Genomic DNA, 21,993 nt, shown 5'->3' on the forward strand with positions numbered 1-21,993 from the left:
AGCTGATTAGAATATGATCTATCAAGTTAGAAGGCCTTAAATCAATGTTTGCTTTAAAGTGAAAAATTGAATAATATCTTTTAATGAAATGAAAAATTTAAATGTACTCTCCAATGTTCTAATTTATATCATGGTTAATATTACCTAAATAAATAATTCCTTAATGTAATTGAGATTTCATTTTAACCTTGTGTTTTATCAGTTTAGGGCCTTTTGTTTCTTTTATGTGTTTAATGACTTTATAAGTTGTAAAACTACTTATTTTTAATCGTTTGCCCTGGCCTTTTTTTGATGGTAGTGATGGTTTGTTTTTTGTCTTTTTATTTTTTATCTATTAAGTTATCTTATAGTCTACTTAAGATTTAAAATTTGTCTAGTCAGTCTGGGTGTGGTGGCTCACACCTGTAATCCCAGCACTTTGGGAGGCCGAGGCAGGCAGATCACCTGAGGTCAGGAGTTCAAGACCAGCCTGGCCAACAAAGTGAAACCCCATCTGTATTAAAAATACAAAAATTAGCCAGGCATGGTGGCAGGTGCCTGTAATCCCAGCTACTCGGGAGGCTGAGGCAGGAGAATTGCTTGAACCTGGGAGGCAGAGACTGCAGTGAGCTGAGATTGTGCCACTGCACTCCAGCCTGGGCAACAGAGCAAGACTCCATCTCAAAAAAAAAAAAAAAATTTTAACCTTACGTTTCCAATGATAACTTTTCTCTCTCTCAAAAATAGCCATCTTGTTTGGCTCATAATTTCTTATCCAAAATTCCCCATTTTCATTTCATTTTCCTACTATGTTAGAGTATTTCCATCTTAATTTTAAAACTTTGCCTCCACTTATAGCTACTTAATTGTCCCCACAATTTGGGCTAAGATTGTGAATCAGAGAATTACAAAGGATATTAATCATTTATCTTAGGCTTCCTACTGGTTCCATGAAGAGTGCTTTTCAGCCATGTCAGGCAGTTGTAGTGTAAAGATAATGTGAATTAAAAGTGTGTGCATTTCCAAGTGTATTTTCTCATGGAAATTTCTAGGTAGATTTTCAAAAAAAGAGTTACTAATATAGTTTCAAAGTTACAGAAAGAAAAAATGGTTTGACCCAAAATTACATTTTTTAAAAAAAATTTCATTCAGTCTTTGGAATAGGTAAAGCCAATTGAGTTACTTTTTATCACTATGTAATTAACAGCTAATTAGCATCCCTATTATTTTGTTTTAGCATTCATATTTCATAAAGCCCATAAATATTGTGTAATGAATTTGTCAAATGTCTAATTTCTTTCAGATACCAGAAAAATTACATCAGGAAATTCTAGCAATTCTCCCAATGCTGAAGTTATGGTGAGTAATAAATATTGATTCTGAATATTGTTCATTTAAATATGTTAGTTCAAGGAACTTTAGTGTTTGCTACACGTTGGATGATTTACTTTTAGTCCAGCTTACACACTGAAAAGCAGACAGCTAATGATAAGCATAATTCATAACGATACTCATTTACCAATTCATTTACATTCTCCTTAGTCATATTCTCAGAAACCATTTAGTATTTTATAAGAGCTTTTTAATAGTAGAGTTAAACCACAAGAGACTTAGAGAATGTTCCATCTCTAGTTTCTGAATGGTAATTTTAAATTACCATTTAAAATTACCAAATGTTTTTAAATTTTTAAAAACATTTTCAGCTATTGAGGCAAAGCTTTATTATTATTTTTTTTTTTTTACAATTTTTTTAGGCTGTACAGAAGAAACTTGATTCTATAATTGATTTGACAAAAGAAGGCCTATCCAACTGCAATACAGGTAAAAGGATTTTTTAGATCTTTCTTTTGTAAAAAGGAGGGAAGGGTAACAACTCACAGTGTACTGGGTCTACTTATGAAGTTTGTTTTAATATGTTAGTGTGCCTATATTTATATCTCTATGCAGTTTTAGCTCATGTGCAGATTCATGTAACTGCCATCACAGTGAAAGTACAGAGCCTGTTGCCACAAGGCTCCTTCATGCTACCCCTTTATACTCACACCTTGTTTCTGCCCCAATCCCTGGCAGCCACCAATCTGTTCTGTACTATAATTGTTATTTCACAAATTTATATAAATTTGATAATGCAATATGTGTCCTTCTGAGATTGACTTCTTCCACTCAGCATAATTCTGAGGGCCATCCATATTGTTGTGTATCAGTAGTGTGTTCCTCTTTATTGCCAAGAGTTGCCCGTGGTGTGGATGCATAATAATTTCTTTATTCATGAACCCCATTGAAAGACATCTGGCTTGTTGGGGACTTTTACAAATTTATTTTCTTCCTGTGGTACATACTTTTTTCCCTAACCACAACAATAGCAGCTGAGAGGACGCACAGAGAAACAGAAGCTGGGGTATAACCTGAAAATGTAGAGGGAGAGTGACAACAGTGTCTGTCATCTTTCACAGATTTAAGGAAAAAGAAGTGAAATACAATTGTGGGGCTGGGGATCAGTTATAAGGTCTCATTCAAATTTAATGAAAAGTATAAACCCACATATCCAAGATGTTTAATAAACTCCAGGATAAACGCGAAAGAAGTCGTACCAAGACATATCATAGTCAAGTTCCTGAAATCCAGTGATAAGGAGAAAAATGAAGATACAATGTAGGTGAAAGAACAAAGAATTCACAGGTTTCTAGGCTAGAACAATGCAAGCCAAAAGACAATTGAACTACTTCATTAAAAGGCTGGGGGAAAATAACTGTCAACCTGTAATTCTTTATCTAGAAAATATGTCTTTCAAAAATGAAAGCAACTTTGGGAGTTCAGGGCAGGAGGATGGCTTGAGGCCAGGAGTTTGAGACCAGCCTAGGCAACATAGCGAAACCCCATCTCTACAAAAATAAGAATAAATAAAGCAAAATTAAAATTTCTCAGATCAACAAAATTTGTTTCCAGCAGACCTTTGCTATCAGAAATAAAGGAAGTTCTTCAAGTGATAGTAAAAGATACCAGCTGGAAAGTAGATCTACACAAAGGAATAAAACTATATTGTAGAATGTATATAGAAGTCAGTAGATGAAAACATTAGTGCAAAAGATAGTCATGGGATTGGAAGTATGCTGTTATAAGGCTCTTAAATGGAGTGGTGTCATGTTATTTGAAGCTAGACTATGATAAGTTATATATATGGTAATGCCTAAAGCAACAGTTTTTTCTTTTAAATAGAAGTAAAGCTAAGAAACCAATAGCGGAGATAAAACAGAATTTTTAAAATACCCAAACTGGCTGGGCGTGGTGGCTCACGCCTGTAATCCCAGCACTTTAGGAGGCCGAGATGGGCAGATCATGAGGTCAGGAGATCAAGACCATCCTGGCTAACACGGTGAAACCCCATCTCTACTAAAAATACAAAAAAAAATTAGCCGGGTGTGGTGGTGGGCACCTGTAGTCCCAGCTACTCAGGAGGCTGAGGCAGGAGAATGGTGCGAACCCCGGAAGTGGAGCTTGCAGTGGGCCGAGATCGCGCCACTGCACTCCAGCCTGGGCAACAGAGCGAAATTCCATCTCAAAAAAAAAAGCCCAATCTAAGAAGCCAGAAAAAAAAAAAAAAAAAAAAAGCAGAGAAAGAACAAACAAGACTAATAGAGAACAAAAGGCAAAATGATCAATTTAAACCTGACCACACTGATAATAAATGTAAATGGTCCAAACACTCCATTGAAAAGCATTGTTAGACTGGAGAACAATACAAGTCTCAACTATGATTACAAGAGATGTATTTTGAAAAGGAAATAAACATTACTTGGGTTGGAATGAAAGTCCTGTTTTGTCTCTTATTATCATAAAGTTCAGCTTCTGTTGTAGTCTGTTTTAATTTGCCAAGGGCCTGTTGACTTACTGCCTTGAAAGAAGGAATATTATTTACAAGAAATTATATTTGCTAGGATATTTTAAATATTCAGCTGTTGGCTAAAAATTTAAAGGTTATTTGTATTAGTTCTTAACCTGTAGATTATAATTTTACAAATCTTTCTCTTAAAGCTAGTACAAAAGAGCTGAACAGACTCTCTAAAATAATAAACTCATTACTTTTTCTAGGAAGGTTTTTGTAAAAATACCAGTAAATAAGGTGACTAACTCTGAAACACAATACAGAATCTTGTTCATCTTTGTCAAAAGAAAAATATAAGTAAAAGAAATTTCATTTGGAGGATTCATAAAATGTATTAGTTACGTCACAGGATATAAAGGATCTAAAATGGTTTTTACTGCTTAATTCTGGGATTTTTAGCTACCCCACTTCATACTTTCCAATATAAACCCCCTTTTCTTAACCATCCCTGTATTTACTCTCCCCAGTTGTGTGGTTTGTTTGTTTGTTTGTTTGTTTGTTTTAACTTTATGTTCTGGGGTACATGTGCAGGATGTGCAGGTTTGTTACATAGGTAAATGTGTGCCATGGTGGTTTGCTGCACCTATCAACCCATCACCTAGGTATTAAGCCTGGCATGCATTAACTATTTTTCCTGATGTTCTGTCCACCCCCTGCCCTCCCCCAACAGGCCCAGTGTGTGTTGTTCCCCTCCCTATGTCCATGTGTTCTCATTGTTTAGCTCCCACTTATAAGTGAGAACATGTGGTATTTAGTTTTCTGTTCCTGCGTTACTTTGCTGAGGAATTATCCTCAGCTCCATCCATGTCCCTGCAAAGAACAGGATCTCATTCCTTTTTATGGCTGCATAGTATTCCATGTGTATATGTACCACATTTTCTTTATCTAGTCTATCATTGATGGGCTTTTGCGTTGATTCCATGTCTTTGCTATTGTGAATAGTGCTGCAGTTAACATATACATGCATGTATCTTTATGATAGAATGATTAATATTCCTTTGGGTGTATACCCAGTCATGAGACTGCTAGGCCAAATGACAATATTATGATGAAATCGCCAAAAGCAATTGCAACAAAAGCAAAAGTCAACAAATGGGTTCTAATTAAAGAGCCTCTGTACAGCAGAAGAAACTATCATCAGCGAACAGACAGCCTACAGAATGGGAGAAAATTTTTGCAATCTGTCTATCTGACAAAGTTCTAATACCCAGAATCTATAAGGAACTTAAGCAAATTTACAAGAAAAAGCAACCCCATTAAAAAGTGGGCAAAGGACATGAGCAGACATTTCTCAAAAGAAGACGTACATTTGGCCAACAAACATGAAAAAAAGCTCAACATCACTGATCATCAGAGAAATGCAAATCAAAACCACAATGAGATACCATCTCATGCCTGTCAGAATGGCGATTATTAAAGTCAGAAAACAACAGATGCTGGCGAGGATGTAGAGAAATAGGAATGCGTTTACACTGTTGGTAGGAATGTAAATTAGTTCCACCATTGTGGAAAACAGTCTGGTGATTTCTTAGTGATTTAGAACTGGAAATACTTTTTGTTTGTTTGTTTGTTTTTGAGACAGTCTCGCTCTGTCCTCTGTCACCCAGGATAGAATGCAGTGGCTTGATGTTGGCTCACTTCAACCTCCACCTCCCGGGTTTAAGCAATTCTCTGTCTCAGCCTCCCGAGTAGCTGGGACTATAGGCATGCGCCACCACACCCGGCTAATTTTGTATTTTTAGTAGAGACGGGATTTCACCATGTTGCCCAGGCTGATCTGGAACTCCTGACCTCAAGTCATCTGCGTCCTGAAGTGCTGGGATGACAGATGTGAGCCACTATGCGCAGCCTCCCCGGTTGTTTTCTATCCATTCTTTTGCCTACTTGTACCTTCTTTCCCTCCCACCCACCCACATTTTTCCTATTCGCCTCCTTTCTTCTTGTCACCATCTATTTTCCTTTCTGTTTCTCCTCCTTCCACTCTTCTTTTCCCCACTCCACATTTTATACCTAATTCCTTCCAGACGAGCATAGACCTCATTAGTTGAGATTTCTTTAACCCCAACCCACATGATTTTTAGTTTGAATTCCTAAAACTTGGGTGTAGATTATAAATGGCTCTGTGTTTGTGGACATGTTTGTTGGCCTAACGAGAAAATTTGCCTCTAAGATCATTGATCAGAGATCTCTGTCCCATGTGTAAACTTATCTAGTTCCCAGTTACACAATGTCTGAAGTGTTTACCTTAAGGGGAATTTTTGTCACCTTAAAAATTTTCTATATTTGGTACCTCTGTATCTTGAACTTTAATTAAAAGTGTATCTTCATAATTCACGGTTTTATAATTTTAATTCACATTTAATTACCACCAAAGATGTAAACTATAGCTTAAAGGCTATAGAATTGATTATTGCAGATAACATTTACTTCTTAAACCTTGTGTTGTTCACAGAAAGTCCAGTATCCCCGCTGGAGTCACATCCGAAAGCTGTTTCAAACTCAAAAGAAACAACCCCATTGGCACAAAATGGAGCCCAGGTACTGATTCAAAGTGCTCTGTAAGGGATATTTATTCCAAATTGAGTGGGAAGTACCTATCTTACTCTTGAAGAAACATTTTGGTCACATTTCAGCTTAGAAAACAATTTAATGTGCTGCTGTTAATCTCCTTATTTATACAATTAAAATTATTAAATTGAGTTTTACAGAAGCTACAGAAATTAAAACAAATACTTTTTTTATTGAACAAATTGGAAAAGAAGCAATAGCCATTGTTGATGAGGATGGGAGGAAAAGGGTGTTCTCAAACATACACTGACCCTTGTTTTTGTTTTTTTGTTTTTTTGTTTTTTTTTTGAGACGGAATCTTGCCGTGTCGCCCAGGCTATAGTGTGGTGGCGTGATCTCGGCTCACTGCAACCTCCACCTCCTGGGTTCAAGTGAGTCCCCTGCCTCAGCCTCCCGAGTAGCTGGGATTACAGGCATGCACTACCACGCACAGCTAATTTTTGTATTTTTAGTAGAGATGGGGTTTTGCCATGTTGGCCAGGCTGGTCTCAAACTCCTGACTTCAGGTGAGGCAATGCACCCAGCCACGCTGACACTTTTCATGTAAATTAGTATAGTGTTTGAGAACGCAATTTGGAAATGAGATGGAATATTTATCCCACATGTCTGGAACCTAACCCATTCTGGATTATTGATATTCCAGGGTGTAGAAATCTTAAATCCAAAAGAGGATTATGCTTAAAGGACTGGATCCAGCCTCACATATTACTGAAATATCCTTTTATTATTTTGATAAATGGATTGAAGAATGAGAAATACATATTTCTACAACTGCAATTGACCACTTTAAAAGCTATATTTTCTTACAATTGTGTTTTTAGGTTCCTGAGTCCTTTGAGCACCTGCCACCTCTCCCAGAACCACCAACACCACTACCTGAATTAGTAGACAAAACCCGAGACACACTTCCTCCCCAGAAGCCTGAGCTCAAAGTGAAACGGGTTTTCAGACCCAATGGCATTGCCCTGACTTGGAATATAACCAAAATCAATCCCAAGTGCGCTCCTGTAGAAAGCTACCACCTCTTCCTGTGTCATGAGAACTCTAATAATAAGTTGATTTGGAAGAAGATTGGAGAAATTAAAGCTTTACCACTCCCCATGGCCTGTACTTTATCTCAGTTTTTAGCTTCCAACAGATACTATTTTACTGTCCAATCAAAAGATATTTTTGGACGATATGGACCATTCTGTGATATAAAATCTATCCCTGGGTTTTCTGAAAATCTTACCTAAAAGAGAGGTCTTTAATAATTATATATTATACTACTCTTTTTTTCATATTTGTTTACAATGTTACTGTATTACTATTTGCCGTTGTAAAAGGCCAGCTCAGATTGTGAGCCCTTTCTATTGGGACAGTCCTCTTCTATATGTTGTAAGTGGCCAGTAATTTGATGAATTTCTGGTTTGTATTAAATATGTCCTTCCAATGGATAAGTTCTAAAACATATGCTATCATGGGCCCGTGTTGCTGAGGTGCGTTGTGAAGAATACCTTTGGTGACTGTGGAACTTCTGCTGCTATCAGAAGACCTAGGATACAAGCAGCCACTGTTTCCTCCATTAACAATCAGCTTTTAGTGACCTACTGTGGTCAGCATAGCTACAGGAAAAGTCAGCCCTTGACTGAGAGCCAGATCATCCCTGGAGTGCACCTCTACCAAGATTTTATGAAAAGATGACATGTTGGGCTGCATGATGAAAGTTAATTATAAAAATTAAAAGATTTTTTTTTTGAGATGGAATATTGCTCTGTTGCCCAGGCTGGAGTACAGGGGCACAGTATCAGCTCACTGCAGCCTCCATCTCCCAGGTTCAAGCAGTTCTCCTATGTCAGCCTCCCAAGTAGCTTGGGACTATAGTCGCTTGCCACCACGCCCGGCTAATTTATTTTTAGTAGAGATGAGGTTTCACCTTGTTGGTCAGGCTGGTCTCAAACTCCTGACCTCAGGGGATCCACCTGCCCCAGCCTCCCAAAGTGCTGGGATTATAGGCGTAAGCCACCATGTCTGGCCAAAAATTAAAAGATTTTATGAAAAGAAATGGCTTCCCATTCTATTCAGCTTCTAAGTGGGCTATTCATTTGTGCCCCTCCTCTTTTTTGTTTTGTTTTGCACTTTGTCAGTCATTTGGGGAAATAGCCTGGAGATCTTTCCTGAATCTGTTTGTAGACATAATAAAATTTGTGTGCTGTGTACACAAAAACATAATAGTATCTTATGAAAGCATTACCCAACCTATTTGAGTTGAGAATGGAATTGTCCACCTTAGATTTGAAGCTTTAGTTTGCTGATTTCCTAAATGCTACCCTTTGATCATTTCCTGGCTGCCATCACAGTACTAAGGGGCTTAGATGTGTCTTGTGCCCACCTCTTCCAGAGAAGTGATGGAAGTGGAGCTGTGACTAGTACAAGCAGCCCAAGAAACTGAACAGGGCCCAATGGAGGCAAACTTGAGAAAATAACTGGGATGATAAGAAACAAAAATAATCCCAACTGTTTGAAAGTTCGAAAGAGGGGCATTCTTTCCTGGTACATGGTGAGAGTTCAGGCTCCAGAGGCTCAAAACAGGGAATGGTTTTCCTTGGCATTTTGTAAATGCTCTCACATCTGCAGTAATAAAGCTGTTATTTTCTGCAGTCTTCTATGTCTTTACTTTTAAGAAAATTACTGATTCATGAGAGGAACTGCCCTGTGAGTTCCATTTCCTGCTCAGAGCCAGGAACTCACCCTGGGATTGCCATGGACTAGACATTCACTCACTGTGAAGCCCAAAGACACAGCCTAGAAATAAGATTTTGGTACCCATTACCAAGTGAACCTGCATCTGCAGCCAGTGGGCCATCTGGAAAGATGATCGATGCTCAAGTCTCTAACAAATGAGCCTTTATGAACACAGGAAGAGGGAGAAAGGCTGACAGCAAACCTCTTAAGCGGTGGTACCTCAGAAAGCATTACTGTAGCCAGGCGCGGTGGCTCACTCCTATATTCCCAGCACTTTGGGAGGCCGAGGCAGGTGGATCACGAGGTCAGGAGATCGAGACCATCCTGGCTAACATGGTGAAACCCTGTCTCTACAAAAAATACGAAAAATTAGCTGGGTGTGGTGGCAGGCGCCTGTAGTCCCAGCTACTTGGGAGGCTGAGGCAGGAGAATGGTGTGAACCCGGGAGGCGGAGCTTGCAGTGAGCCGAGATCGCACCACTGCACTCCAGCCTGGCTGACAGAGCAAGACTCTGTCTCAAAAAAAAGCCTTACTGTTTTGTCTTTTGGCGAGGCAGGGGCAAGATCAACAGTTTTGTTTGTTCATTTGTTTCTGAGATAGGATCTCTGTGTACCCAGGCCGGAGTGCAGTGGCACCACCATCAGTGCCCCTGCAGCCTCAACTTCTTGGGCTCAAGTGATCCTCCCACCTTAGCCTCTTAAGTAGCTGGGACTACAGGTGTGTACCACCATGCATGGCTAATTTTTTTGAACTTTAGTATTGATGAGGTCTCACTATGTTGCCCAGCCTGGTCTCGGGCTCAAGGGATCCTTCTGCCTCGGCCTCCTAAAGTGCTTGGATTATAGGCAGATCCTCAACTGTTAACACAGCAGTGATACCAGGAAGGAGCCAGCCAGCCTAAGGACAAAAGTCCTGCCAGTAACACAGTCACACAGTACAGAGAACCCACACCCTGACCCCACCCCACGAAATGCTTCCTATACTTCCAGTGGGAAACCTTTATACCTTCATTAGGTAACAGAATCAAACTGAGTGATGACTGAAAATTGAATACATTGAGAAAAGGCTATGGAGTGGCCCAAGGAATCACTAGGAATCCTAGAGACTCAAGGAAAAAAAATACTTTGCAACAACCCAATGAAGTTTGGAACCTGATACAGTTTATGCAATTCACATTCTACATAATGATATGTTAGACATTTTATGCCCATTTTAAAGATAGAGAGACAGGCCCAGAGAGCTTAGGAGACTTGTGCAAGGTCACAGAGGCCCAGGGAATTATTACAGCCAGGATTCAAAACCAGCTACATGGTTCTGATTCATGCTGTGTACACCATGCTCTGCTGTCTGTGGCAACTAGACTGAAGGGACAGTTAGAATTCACACTCTTTGCTGCCTTCTGGCTCCAGATTGAAATCCCAGCATCTGATTGGCTAATCCTAGGGCTTATGTTCAAGTTGCAAGGTGAATTGGGGAAGCAAACCTCTGGTATTTCCAATCTTCAGTGAGAGGTGTATCACAAGGTAAGTGTGGTGGTTCTGGACTGTGTCCCCATAGCTAAGCTAGAACTACCTGCCCAGGATTTCCTTCCTTGGCTGGTTCAAGGTTAGCATTGATCATGAGACATTTGCTGAGATTTAGAGAGCAGAAGTGAAATGGCATCATATGTCTTGGGTTCCGAAGGGCAGTGCAGGACATCAGAATGAGGCTGGTGGTGTGCACTGTTGCTCATCTGCGAGTTGATGGACCTGCAGTTGCCATCAAAGCCACCTCTAGCCTGTCCAAGTACAGGGCACGTATGGGTGCTGCTGTGTGTTTTTCCCACAGCCCATTATTCCCATGGCTTCAAGGTGGGATTGGTGACACAGGTTCCAGTTTGTACTTGGTCCCAACCACATCCATCCTTCCTCCCCAACAGCCTGCCTGGTTGACCGATGGTGACTCCAGGCTTCACAATAGACACAAAGGGAACAGTTTGTGTGGCCTTCTCCACCAGCTCTCATGCATAGGAACAAGTCTGGCCCCATGAGAGATCCTTGTTCTTGTTGAATACCACGAGTTCTAAATTTCTCTTCAAAGAATCAGTATGTCAGTATGTTCAGTTCTTTGTTCTCCATTTTAAAGCTTAACTTCCTCGTTCTCCTCACCCCTAGTTGCAGTAAACAACCTTTTCCACCAGTTCTAATCAGTAGTTCACATCTCTTCTCCTGGTCACCTGCTCTGTCCTGAGTCACCCTGGTCACCTGCTCTGACCTGAGTCATCCTGAGTCACCTGTTCTGTAACCGCCCTTCCCGCCAAACTACTCACCCTGCCACTCCAGCTCGTACTCCTGATCTCTTTAAAATAGCTAGTCGGAATTAGCTTAGACTGTGTTGTCTAACCCTAGACAATAGGGGAATGACACAGCAGTAGGGGCTACCTGAGTCAGGAATAAAAACCCCTTCCCCCTCCCTTGTTGAGGTGTGTTCTCACCATTGCTCCACCCATGAGTCACACCCTTCTATAGAAGTAAAATTGCCTTGCTGAGAAAATTAAATTTATGTTCGAGTGCTATTTCTTTTGTGGCACTGAAAATTTATTTATAACAATTTGGGGCCAGGCGCTGTGGCTCACACCTGTAATCTCCGCAGTTTGGGAGGCTGAAGCAGATGGATCATGAGGTCAGGAGATCGAGACCATCCTGGCTAACACGGTGAAACCCCGTCTCTACTAAAAATACAAAAAATTACCCGGGCACGGTGGCGGGCGCCTGTAGTCCGAGCTACTCGGGAGGCTGAGGCAGGAGAATGGCCTGAACCCAGGAAGCGGAGCTTGCAGTAAGCCAAGATAGTGCCACTGCACTCCAGCTTGGGTGAAAGAGTGAGACTCCGTCTCAGAAAAAGAACAATTTGGGGGCTTGCCCGAGATTCCCATTCTCCATCTGGGGCGGGTCTAGACTGCTCCCATCAGGAGAAGTGCGCTGCCTTGTTGCAGCAGCCTCGGGTAAGGAATTGAGACCCACCCGGTATGATGAATAAACCCAGACTCTCAGCAAAGCGGAAAGAAACCAACCGGAGACCCTGGGGAAAGGATCCTCACATACCACAGCGACTACGTAACTCTGTGCACAGACCAAGGTAAGAAACGTTGCAAAAGCGGCAAAGTATTTCCTTGGTGGTTGGGAGATACCAAGGCAAGAAAAGCCTCGGGGGTGGTGAAGTATTCCTTGGTCGGGGGATCTGGGAGATTGAAAGTGTAAGAAGAAGTGGCAAGACATTTCCAGTAGGGGAAATTGAGCCTCACTCCAAAAGTTTTGGCAAGCAATTTCCAGTAAGGGAAATTGAGCCTCACCCTAATACGTGAGAAATTTCCAGTAAAGGGAGATTGAGCCTCACCCCAAAGCCATCAAGATGGGAAATAAGCCAAGTAACGTAAGGGATAAAAAGGATAAAGCTAGCAACAATAATATTCCCCCTAATAATCCCCCAGGCCTAACGTTAAAATATTAGAAGGATAATGAAAGGACCAAAAACAAGAAAAATCAGCTGCTGTCCCAGACCCTTCTCCTATCCTTGTTGTCCCCCTCCTTATAACCCTGCCTCTTGGGAATCATCCCAAGAGCCCACTCACTACCAGCCTAAGTGCCTTTCCCTAAAAGGACTTCAACACAAGACAGAGCAATGTAAAAAGGATATTCAGAATTTCCCATTCCCCTCTTCTCGGAGGAAAGAGGCATGATCCATAGAGCCGTTATGGGAGCCTAGGAACCGTGAACACCCTCCTGGCCAAAACATTCCTACAACAGATCAAAAATTTCCCACTGAAGACCCCGGTGGGACAATAACAATGCAGCCAACCAAGAAAATATGCAGGACCTTAGAGAATTGATTCCCGTCTTTTGACCATATCTCAGGATGAATGTGTTCTTTGTCTGTGGTGGTGAGCAAGTTTAGGGAGGGGAGGAATTTTCCATGATTGATTTGGAGGCCTAAGCCTAATTCTAGCATCAAATCTCTTCCTAATAGATTTGTCCCTGTACCCCAAACCCAGAATCTGTACCTGGGTTGAATCTGTACCCCAAACCCAGAATCTTACCTGAACATTTGATATACAGCAAGGGAAAGATGAAGGGCCTATAGAATTTTTAGACAGATTAAAGGAACAAATGAGAAAATATACTGGTCTAGGTCTCGAGGATCCTCTTACATAGGAAATGTTAAAACTTCATTTTGCCACTAACAGCCAGATATTAACAAGAAATTATAAAAGAAAGAAAACTAGAAAGATAAACCTATAGAAGAGTTTCTAAGAGAAACCCAAAAAGTATATGTAAGAAGAGATGAAGAGGCTGGGCGCTGTAATCCCAGCACTTTGGGAGGCCAAGGTGGGTGGATAACCTGAGGTCAGGGGTTCGAGACCAGCCTGACCAACATGGAGAAACCCCATCCCTACTAAAAATACAAAATTAGCCGGGCGTGGTGGCGCATGCCTATAATCCCAGCTACTTGGGAGGCTGAGGCAGGAGAATCGCTTCAACCTGGGAGGTGGAGGTTGCGGTGAGCTGAGATCATGCCATTGCACTCCACCCTGGGCAACAAGAGTGAAACTCCATCTCAAAAATAAAGAGATGAAGAAAAACAAAAGCAGAAGGCAAAAATTGTGCCCACCATGCAACAAAGTACCCAGGGGCCCAGAACCTATAAAGAACCTAGACCCCCACTCTCCAGGCAATATAAAGGGTATGAAAGTAAAGCCAGGAGACTCAAAGGTAGAAGAAAAAAAAATCTGAGAGAGAAAGAGAGAGAGACAGAGAGTCAAAGGGAGAGAGAGGAAGAGAGAAAGAGAGGAAAAGAGGGAAGCAGAGAGTGAGAGAAAGAGTAGAAGAGAGAGAGAGAGGCAAAGAAAGAGGGAGAGGCAAAGGGACAGAAAGAGGACAAAACAAATGCTTCAAATTAAAAATAGATCACCCTCAAAAGACAAAGTTCCGAATAGGAAGAAGAACAAAAGTCATATATAAAAGAAAATCAGCTAATATTAAATTTCTGTTAATTCTGGAAGCAGAGACAAATCTATTATGAAGAGATTTGATGCTAGAATTAGGCTTAGGCCTCCAAATCAATCATGGAAAATTCCTCCCCTCCCTAAACTTGCTCACCACTGCAGATGAAGAACACATTCATCCTGATATATGGTCAAAAGACGGGAACTGAGGAAAGTTACAGATTCCTCAGATTCATGTTAAATTAAAAACCCCTGGGGAAGTAGTAAAGAGAAAGCAGTGTACCCTATTCCTTTACAAGCCAGAATAAATTTAAAACCTATAATTGATAATTGAAGGCCTTCTCAGTGATGGGCTTCTTAAACCCTGTATGTCTCCCTATAACACTCCAATACTGCTTGTAAAGAAGCCAGATGGGTCATACCGGTTAACACAAGACCTTAGAGCTATTAATCAAATAGTCCAAACTACCCACCCTGTTGTTCCCAATGCTTATACTATTAACAGTAGGGTCCCATACAGTCACCAATGGTTTACAGTAATAGATTTAAAAGACGCCTTCTGGGCTTGTCAGCAGAGGACAGCCACGACCTATTTGCCTTTGAGTAAGAAGACCCTCACTCCAGTCAAAAATAGCAATACTGATAGACAGTCTTACCCCAAGGGTTTACAGAGTCTCCAAATGTATTTAGTCAAATATTAGAACAAGTCATTTAATTAGCAAAGGTAAACAGAAAATTGAGCTTGAACGGATTGAAGGCATTATATCCTTGCTTCTGCCGGAGACTAAATAAGAACTTAGAAAATTTTAGGATTAGTCAGGTACTGTTGTCTATGGATAGGCTTTTATACAAAAAGTTCACACAAAATGGGCCAAACCCCCCCATTTGGCAATTATCAGAAATCCAGTAGGTGGAAAGGTTAAAACATCTATTAGTAACTGCCCCTGTCCTAGCTTTACCCTCTGTAAGCAGCCATTCCATCTTTTTGTCAGTGTGAACAAGGGCGTAGCCTTAGAAATACCCAAAAGCACAGAGGCCACTGGCAACCCATAAACTTCCTATCAAAAATCCTTAATCCAGTAACCAGTGGATGGCCCAAATGCATTCAATCTATAGTGGCAACTGCTTTGCTAACAGAAGAAAGTAGAAAAATAACTTTTAGAGGAATCCTCATTGTGAGCACACCTCACCAGGTCAGAACTATCCTAAGTCAAAAAGCAAAGGTAGCTTACTGACTCAAGAATCTTAAATCAGGCTATTCTGTTAGAAAAAGATGATTTAACATTAACCACTGATAATTCGCTTAACCCAGCAGGTTTCCTAACAGGGAATCTAAATCTAAAGAGAGAGCACACATGTTTAGATGTAATTAATTACCATACAAAGATCTGACCAGACCTAGGAGAAACTCCCTTCAGGACAGGACAACACTTATTTATAGATGGTTCCTCCCAGATGATTGAGGGAAAAAGACACAATAGGTGTTCAGTAATTGATAGAGAAGCTCTTGTAGAAATAGTGTTAGGAAATTTGCCTAATAATTGGTCTGCTCAAACTTGTGAGCTGTTTGCACTCAGCCAAGCCTTAAAGCACTTACAGAACAAGGAAAGAGCCATCTATACCAATTCTAAGCATGCCTTTGTAGTGGCTCATAGATTTGGAAAAATTTGGACTGAACGAGGTCTTATTAATAGCAAAGGCCAAGACCTGGTCCCCAAGGAATTAATCACCCAAGTATTAAATAACCTTCAATTGCCAAAAGAAATAGCTATTGTCCGTGTCCCCAGATACCAGAAAAAGCCTGTCTTTAATTAAAGTCCCAAATTTACAAGGTTTTCAACAAAAGTAAAGTTTGCTAAAAGTTGACAGTGTAACATGTATTATCCTAACTTCTAATCTTGTGCCGTAGGCAGTCTAGTCCACAGACACGAAGGAAGTTTGCTTTAGGAAAGAATGGTTATCATCTCTGACATTTAAAAAAAAAAAAAAAAGGAGAATTTATGTAAAAACAATCTTATATGGTAAATTCTTGTCCTAAAATAAATTAACTGGTTGTTGAAAGAAAAGGATGTTTACAACAAGTCAGAAAGTTAAGGCATGTTAAAGATTGTGAAAGTCGTGAAAAATGTTATAAAAGGGAATTTATGCAAGAAATGTTGTATAATTTAAAAGTAATTAGGCCTCCTGAACGTAAAACTATTGAAGAAACAGTTTATGTGCGAGGTGTGTAAGGAAAATAAAATATACTTTTGGTAAAAGGATTATTAAGGAGGCATAAGAATGTGGATTTTTACCTACATTAAAAGGTTAAAATTTGTTTTGAAAATTTAAGCAAGTTTTGAAACTTTAATTGTAAAGGAAATTCTGTGTGTAAACGTATTAAAGTTAATGGGGTATCATCCAGTTTTTCTGTGAACTGGGCATTAAAATAAAATCACAATAGGTTTTTCTTAAAGCACTAACCTGCTCTTTAGCAAAAATTATAAAGGGTTTAAAAGAGTCTATAAAAATCTTACCTTATGGTCAGACATTAAAATTGCATAAATATGTCACAAGGTTTTATTAAAATTGAGTTTAACATTAATAGCACATTAATATAAAGGTGAAATGTAGCTTATCTTGTATAAAATCATACAGGAAGGATTGTCAAATATAAAGTGCTGTTTGGTTTTCTTTGGTCTAAAAACTAATAAAAAATAGGTGCTAAAGAGAATTCAGAAGGAAAATGGATATTGCCAGACCAGAAAGAAATGTTATCCAAACCCCTTATGAGGAAAATTTTGTTCCAACTGCATCAAGGGAACCACTGGGGGCCCCAAGTCATGTGTGACGCAGTCCTCGGAGTTTATGGGTGCATAGAAACTTATACCCTGGCCAAACGGGTTACAGACAGTTGCATAGTAAAAGCTTCCCCTTTAGGGAAAGGAGTCCAGGCTTAGGGCCATTCCAAAGTATCCAGATTGATTACACAGAGATGCCTCCAATTGGTTGTCTAAAGTATTTATTAGTAATAGTAGATCACCTTATTCATTGGGTAGAAGCTATTTCCTTTTCAAGTACAACCGCTAATAATGTAGTCAAGGCATTAGTTGAAAATATTGCCAGGCGTGGTGGCTCACGCCTGTAATCCCAGCACTTTGGGAGGCCGAGGTGGGCGGATCACGAGGTCAGAAGATCGAGACCATCCTGGCTAACACAGTGAAACCCCGTCTCTACTAAAAATACAAAAAATTAGCCAGGCGTGGCGGCGGGTGCCTGTAGTCCCAGCTACTCGGGAGGCTGAGGCAGGAGAATGGCATGAACCCGGGAGGCGGAGCTTGCAGTGAGCCGAGATCGTGCCACTGCACCCCAGCCTGGGCAACAGAGCGAGACTCCATCTCAAAAACAGAAAATATTATACCCAGGTGTAGATTATTAGAAAACATTGATTCAGATAATAGGATTCATTTCACTGCACATGTCATTACGAAATTAGCACAGGTGGTACTGGATATAACATGGGAATATATTCCTTGGCACCCACCTTCATCAGGGAAAGTAGAAAGGCCTATTACCCTGTTGAGAGTCTGAACTGTTCCCTGAAAAGACATAGGCCTATCCCCTTATGAGATGCTTTATGGATTGCCTTATCTACATTCCATTACTGATCTTCCTACATTTGAAACAAAAGATCAGTTTCTCAGAAATTATATACTTGGTTTATCTTCCACTTTTTCTTCCCGCAGAACTAAAGGTCTTTTAGCACAGGTACCACCCCTAGAGTTTCCAGTACACCACCATCAGCCTGCGGACCATGACCTCATCAAAAGTTGGATGGAAGGAAAACTTGAACTGGCTTGGGAAGGACCCTACCTAGTGCTTCAAACCACTGAGATCACAATTCGAATAGCAGAAAAAGGATGGACTCATCACACCTGGGTCAAATGAGCAACACCCCCTCCGAAATCATGGACAGCTATTCCAGGGCCACAAGCAAGCTAAAGCTAAAACGGGGTTGATCCTCTTATATTGCATCTCTTTCTTTTCCCCTTCTATTGCTAGTCCTCTTGTTATTAATGTAACCAGGTCAAGTTCACCCCAAACTATTACTTTGGATGCTTGCCTTGTGATGCCCTGTGGAGATTTGCCAAACCAGAGGCAACTCTCCACTTCAGAAAAGTATTTTTATCCTTCCTAGCTTTCCTCAGACTGGAAATCTGTTAACTGGGATAAGTTAGTTTGGGAAGAGTTTGACGAAGGTTTCCAGTATAAACTGGGAATCTTGTCCTCCTAGAGCAGAGCTTCTCTGCCGAAGTTGGTCCAATGCTCTACAAAATACTAAAGAGCAAGGATGGACCGCCCCAACTAGTACTTTCAGCTTCTTAAAACCATATATTCATTTTACTAAAGAAGTTACCCTCCCCATTGTAAGCTGAACCAGTACAATCCAGTACTGACGACCATCTCTGCTCCCCAGAGGTCTTCCCCTTCATTAAGCCATTTCTATGATATAGGAACAGAAGTCTCAGAGAAGGACCCCATAAGATCCTTTGAAATGTGCTTCACTGCCTCCTCACCTCCTGCATGGCCTTCTCCCTCTCCTAAGTTTTCCACTAAACAAACCTTCTCTCATTATATACCCAGTGATAGGATCAAAGTAGACGTTGAGGAGGTAAATGATTTAAAACAAACTTTAGCAATAGAGACAGGATATCAAGATGCAAATGCCTAGTTGGAATGGATCCAATATTCTGTTTGCACGCTAAACAAAAGCAATTGTTATGCCTGTGCACACGACAGGCCAGAGGCCCAGATTATCCCCTTTCCACTAGGATGGTCCTCCAGTCAACCAGGCATGGGCTGTATGGTAGCTCTGTTCCAGGATCCCACAGCCTGGGGTAGCAAGTCGTGCCAAGCTGTCTCTCTGCTATATCCCGAAGTCCGACACCCTGTGGGTCAGCCTCCGAGGGCCATCTAGCCTCCATCTCCCAACCCTAAGTTCGCTTCGTGTCTTTCACGACAAGGAGGGAATTTATTCCTTGGAGAACTGAAAGGACACAAGACTTTTCAGGAGCTTACCAATCAGTCAGCCTTGTTCATCCCCAAGCAGATGTGTGGCAGTATTGTGGTGGACCTTTACTGGACACTGCCAAGTAACTGGAGCAGCACTTGTGCTCTAGTCCAACTGGCTATCCCTTTCACCCTGGCATTTCATCAACCAGAGAGAGGGAAAATACAACATCGTAAAACAAGGGAAGACCCTTATGGGTCTTTCAACTCTCATGTTTATTTAGATGCAACTGGAGTCCCACAGGGAGTACTAGATAAATTTAAAGCCCAAGATCAAATAGCTGTAGGAGTAGAGTCAATATTTTGGTGGGTGACAATAAGAATGTAGATTGGATAAATTACATTTATTACAACAAACAGCAGTTTATTAACTACACTAGAGATGCTGTTAAAGGAATAGCTGAGCAATTAGGGGCTACTAGCCAGATGGCTTGGGAAAACAGAATAGCCTTAGACATGGTATTAGCAGAAAGAGGAGGACTTTGTGTTATGATTAAAACTCAATATTGTAGTTGCCAGGCACGGTGGCTCACGCCTGTAATCCCAGCACTTTGGGAGGCCGAGGCAGGTGGATCATGAGATCAGGAGTTCAAGACCAGCCTGACCAATATGATGAAACTCCATCTCTACTAAAAATACAAAAATTAGCCGGGTGTGGTGGTGTGCACCTGTAATCCCAGCTACTCAGGAGGCTGAGGCAGGAGAATTGCTTGGAGCCAGGAGATGGAGGTTGCAGTGAGCTGAGATCACACCATTGCACTCCAGCCTGGGCAACAGAGCGAAAGCAAGACTCCGTCTCAAAACAAAACAAAACTCAATATTGTACCTTCATCCCAAACAATACCACCCCTGATGGAAGTATAACAAAGGCATTGCAAAGTCTAACTGCTCAGTCCAATGAATTAGCCAAAAACTCAGGAGTAAATAACCATTTCTCAGGGTGGCTAGAAAGGTGGTTCGGTAAATGGTAAGAAATCATAGCCTCAATTCTTACTTCTCTTGCAGCTGTAATAGGTGTACTCATTCTTGTTGGGTGTTGTGTCATACCATGCATCCGTGGGCCGGTGCAGAGACTCAGAGACAGCACTTACTAAAACCTCCCTTAACTCTCCTCCACCTTATTCAGAGAAGCTGCTTCTTTTAGAGAATCAGGCAGAACAACTAAGCCAAGACATGTTAAGGAAGTTTGAAGAGAAAGTAAAATTCAAGAGGATGGAGTTGTTGAATACAGTGAGTTCTAAATTTCTCTTCAAATAATCAGTATGTCAGTATGTTCAGTTCTTTGTTCTCTATTTTATAGTTTAACTTTCTCATTCTCCTCATCCCTAGTTTCCATAAACAACCTTTTCCAGTTCTAATCAGTAGTTCACATCTGTTCCCCTGGTCACCTGCTCCGTCCTAAGTCACCCCTGGTCACCTGCTCCGTCCTGAATTATCCTGAGTCACCAGTTCTGTAACCACCCTTCCTGCCAAACTACTCACCCTGCCACTCCAGTTCATACCCCTGCTCTCTTTAAAATAGCCAATCAGAATTATCTTAGACTGTGAGGTCCAACCCTAGCCAATAGGGGACATGGCAGTAGGGGCTACCTGTGTCAGGAATAAAAACCCCTTCCCCTCCCCTGTTCAGGTGTGCTCTCGCCATTGCTCCACCTGTGAGTCACACGCTTCTATAGAAGTAAAATTGCCTTGCTGAGAAAATTAAATTTATGTTTGAGTGCTATTTCTTTTGCAGCACCAAAAAATTATTTATAACTTTCTATAGCTCCCTGCCTGAGACGATGGGGACTCCCAGGACACAGGAAGAGCAACCTTGCTCTGAGGAGTTGAGGAGGGCAGTAGCTTCCCAACCTATCCCGGAAAGCAGCATATCTCATTCACTGGTGTGTGCTAGAATATGGACTTCACAAATACACCCTTGGGTCTGAAAGTCATTTCCAACACTTATTAACTAGTTTGGGCAACAAGTTTTATGTCTCTGAGCCTTCTTTTTCTCTACGTGCAAAATGTAGGCAGTATTGGCCGCCTACATTTTGTAATAGTTTCCTTCCCTTCTCTGCCCTTCTCCTCTTTTCTCTTTCCCCCTTCTTTCCTCCCTCCTACTCCCTCTTTTTCTCTGTTTCTTTTTCCATAATTAACTGGTTCTTCTTCTATTAAGAGGCAGACTAGGCCAGGTGTGGTGGCTCATGCCTGTTATCCCAGCACTTTGGGAGGCTGGGGCAGGCGGATCACCTGAGGTCAGGAATTCGAGACCAGCCTGGCCAACATGGCAAAACCCTGTCTCTATTGAAAAAAATACAAAAGTTAGCCAGGTGTGGTGGTGCACACCTGTAATCCCAGATACTCAGGAGGCTGAGGAGGAGAATCGCTTGAACCCAGGAGGCAGAGGTTGCAGTGAGCTGAGATCATGCCACTGCACTCCAGCCTGGGTGACAAGAGCGAAACTGTCTCAAAAAATTAAAAAATTTTTTTAAAAGTGAGACTAAGAATCCTGATAGATACATACAGTGCCATTGTAAGGAATAAATGAGTGTGGTAAATTCTTATAATTTTATGGTTCTATTTGCTTTTTTTATTTCAATAGTTTTTGGGATATAGGTAGTTTTTGGTTACATGGATGAATTCTTTAGTGGTGATTTCTGAGATTTTATTATACCTGTCATTTGAGCAGTGCACACTGTACCCAGTATGTAGTCTTTTATCTCTCCCACCTCCCAATGTCACCCCACCCCAAGTCCCCAAAGTCCATTATATCACTCTGTATGTTTTTGCATCCTCGTACCTTAGCTTCCACTTAAAAGTAAGAACA

General features: G+C 41.0%; 1 protein-coding gene across 10 annotated transcripts in view; it reads left to right on the forward strand.

The window, feature by feature from the left end:
* ATF7IP2 (activating transcription factor 7 interacting protein 2) overlaps positions 1–9,069 on the forward strand; it is a 95,017-nt gene extending 85,948 nt beyond the window's left edge. For all 10 annotated transcript variants that reach the window (XM_054533455.2, XM_054533452.2, XM_002826111.5 and 7 more), the window contains 4 exons: positions 1,283–1,338; positions 1,734–1,800; positions 6,315–6,400; positions 7,252–9,069. In XM_054533455.2, the coding sequence (XP_054389430.1) occupies positions 1,283–1,338; positions 1,734–1,800; positions 6,315–6,400; positions 7,252–7,665 (623 nt within the window). In that variant the 3' untranslated portion in view covers positions 7,666–9,069. The remainder of the gene's footprint in view (positions 1–1,282; positions 1,339–1,733; positions 1,801–6,314; positions 6,401–7,251) is intronic.
* Positions 9,070–21,993: the final 12,924 nt, after the last annotated feature.

This window comes from Pongo abelii, chromosome 18 (assembly GCF_028885655.2).
Source record: "Pongo abelii isolate AG06213 chromosome 18, NHGRI_mPonAbe1-v2.0_pri, whole genome shotgun sequence".
NCBI lineage: Eukaryota > Metazoa > Chordata > Mammalia > Primates > Hominidae > Pongo > Pongo abelii.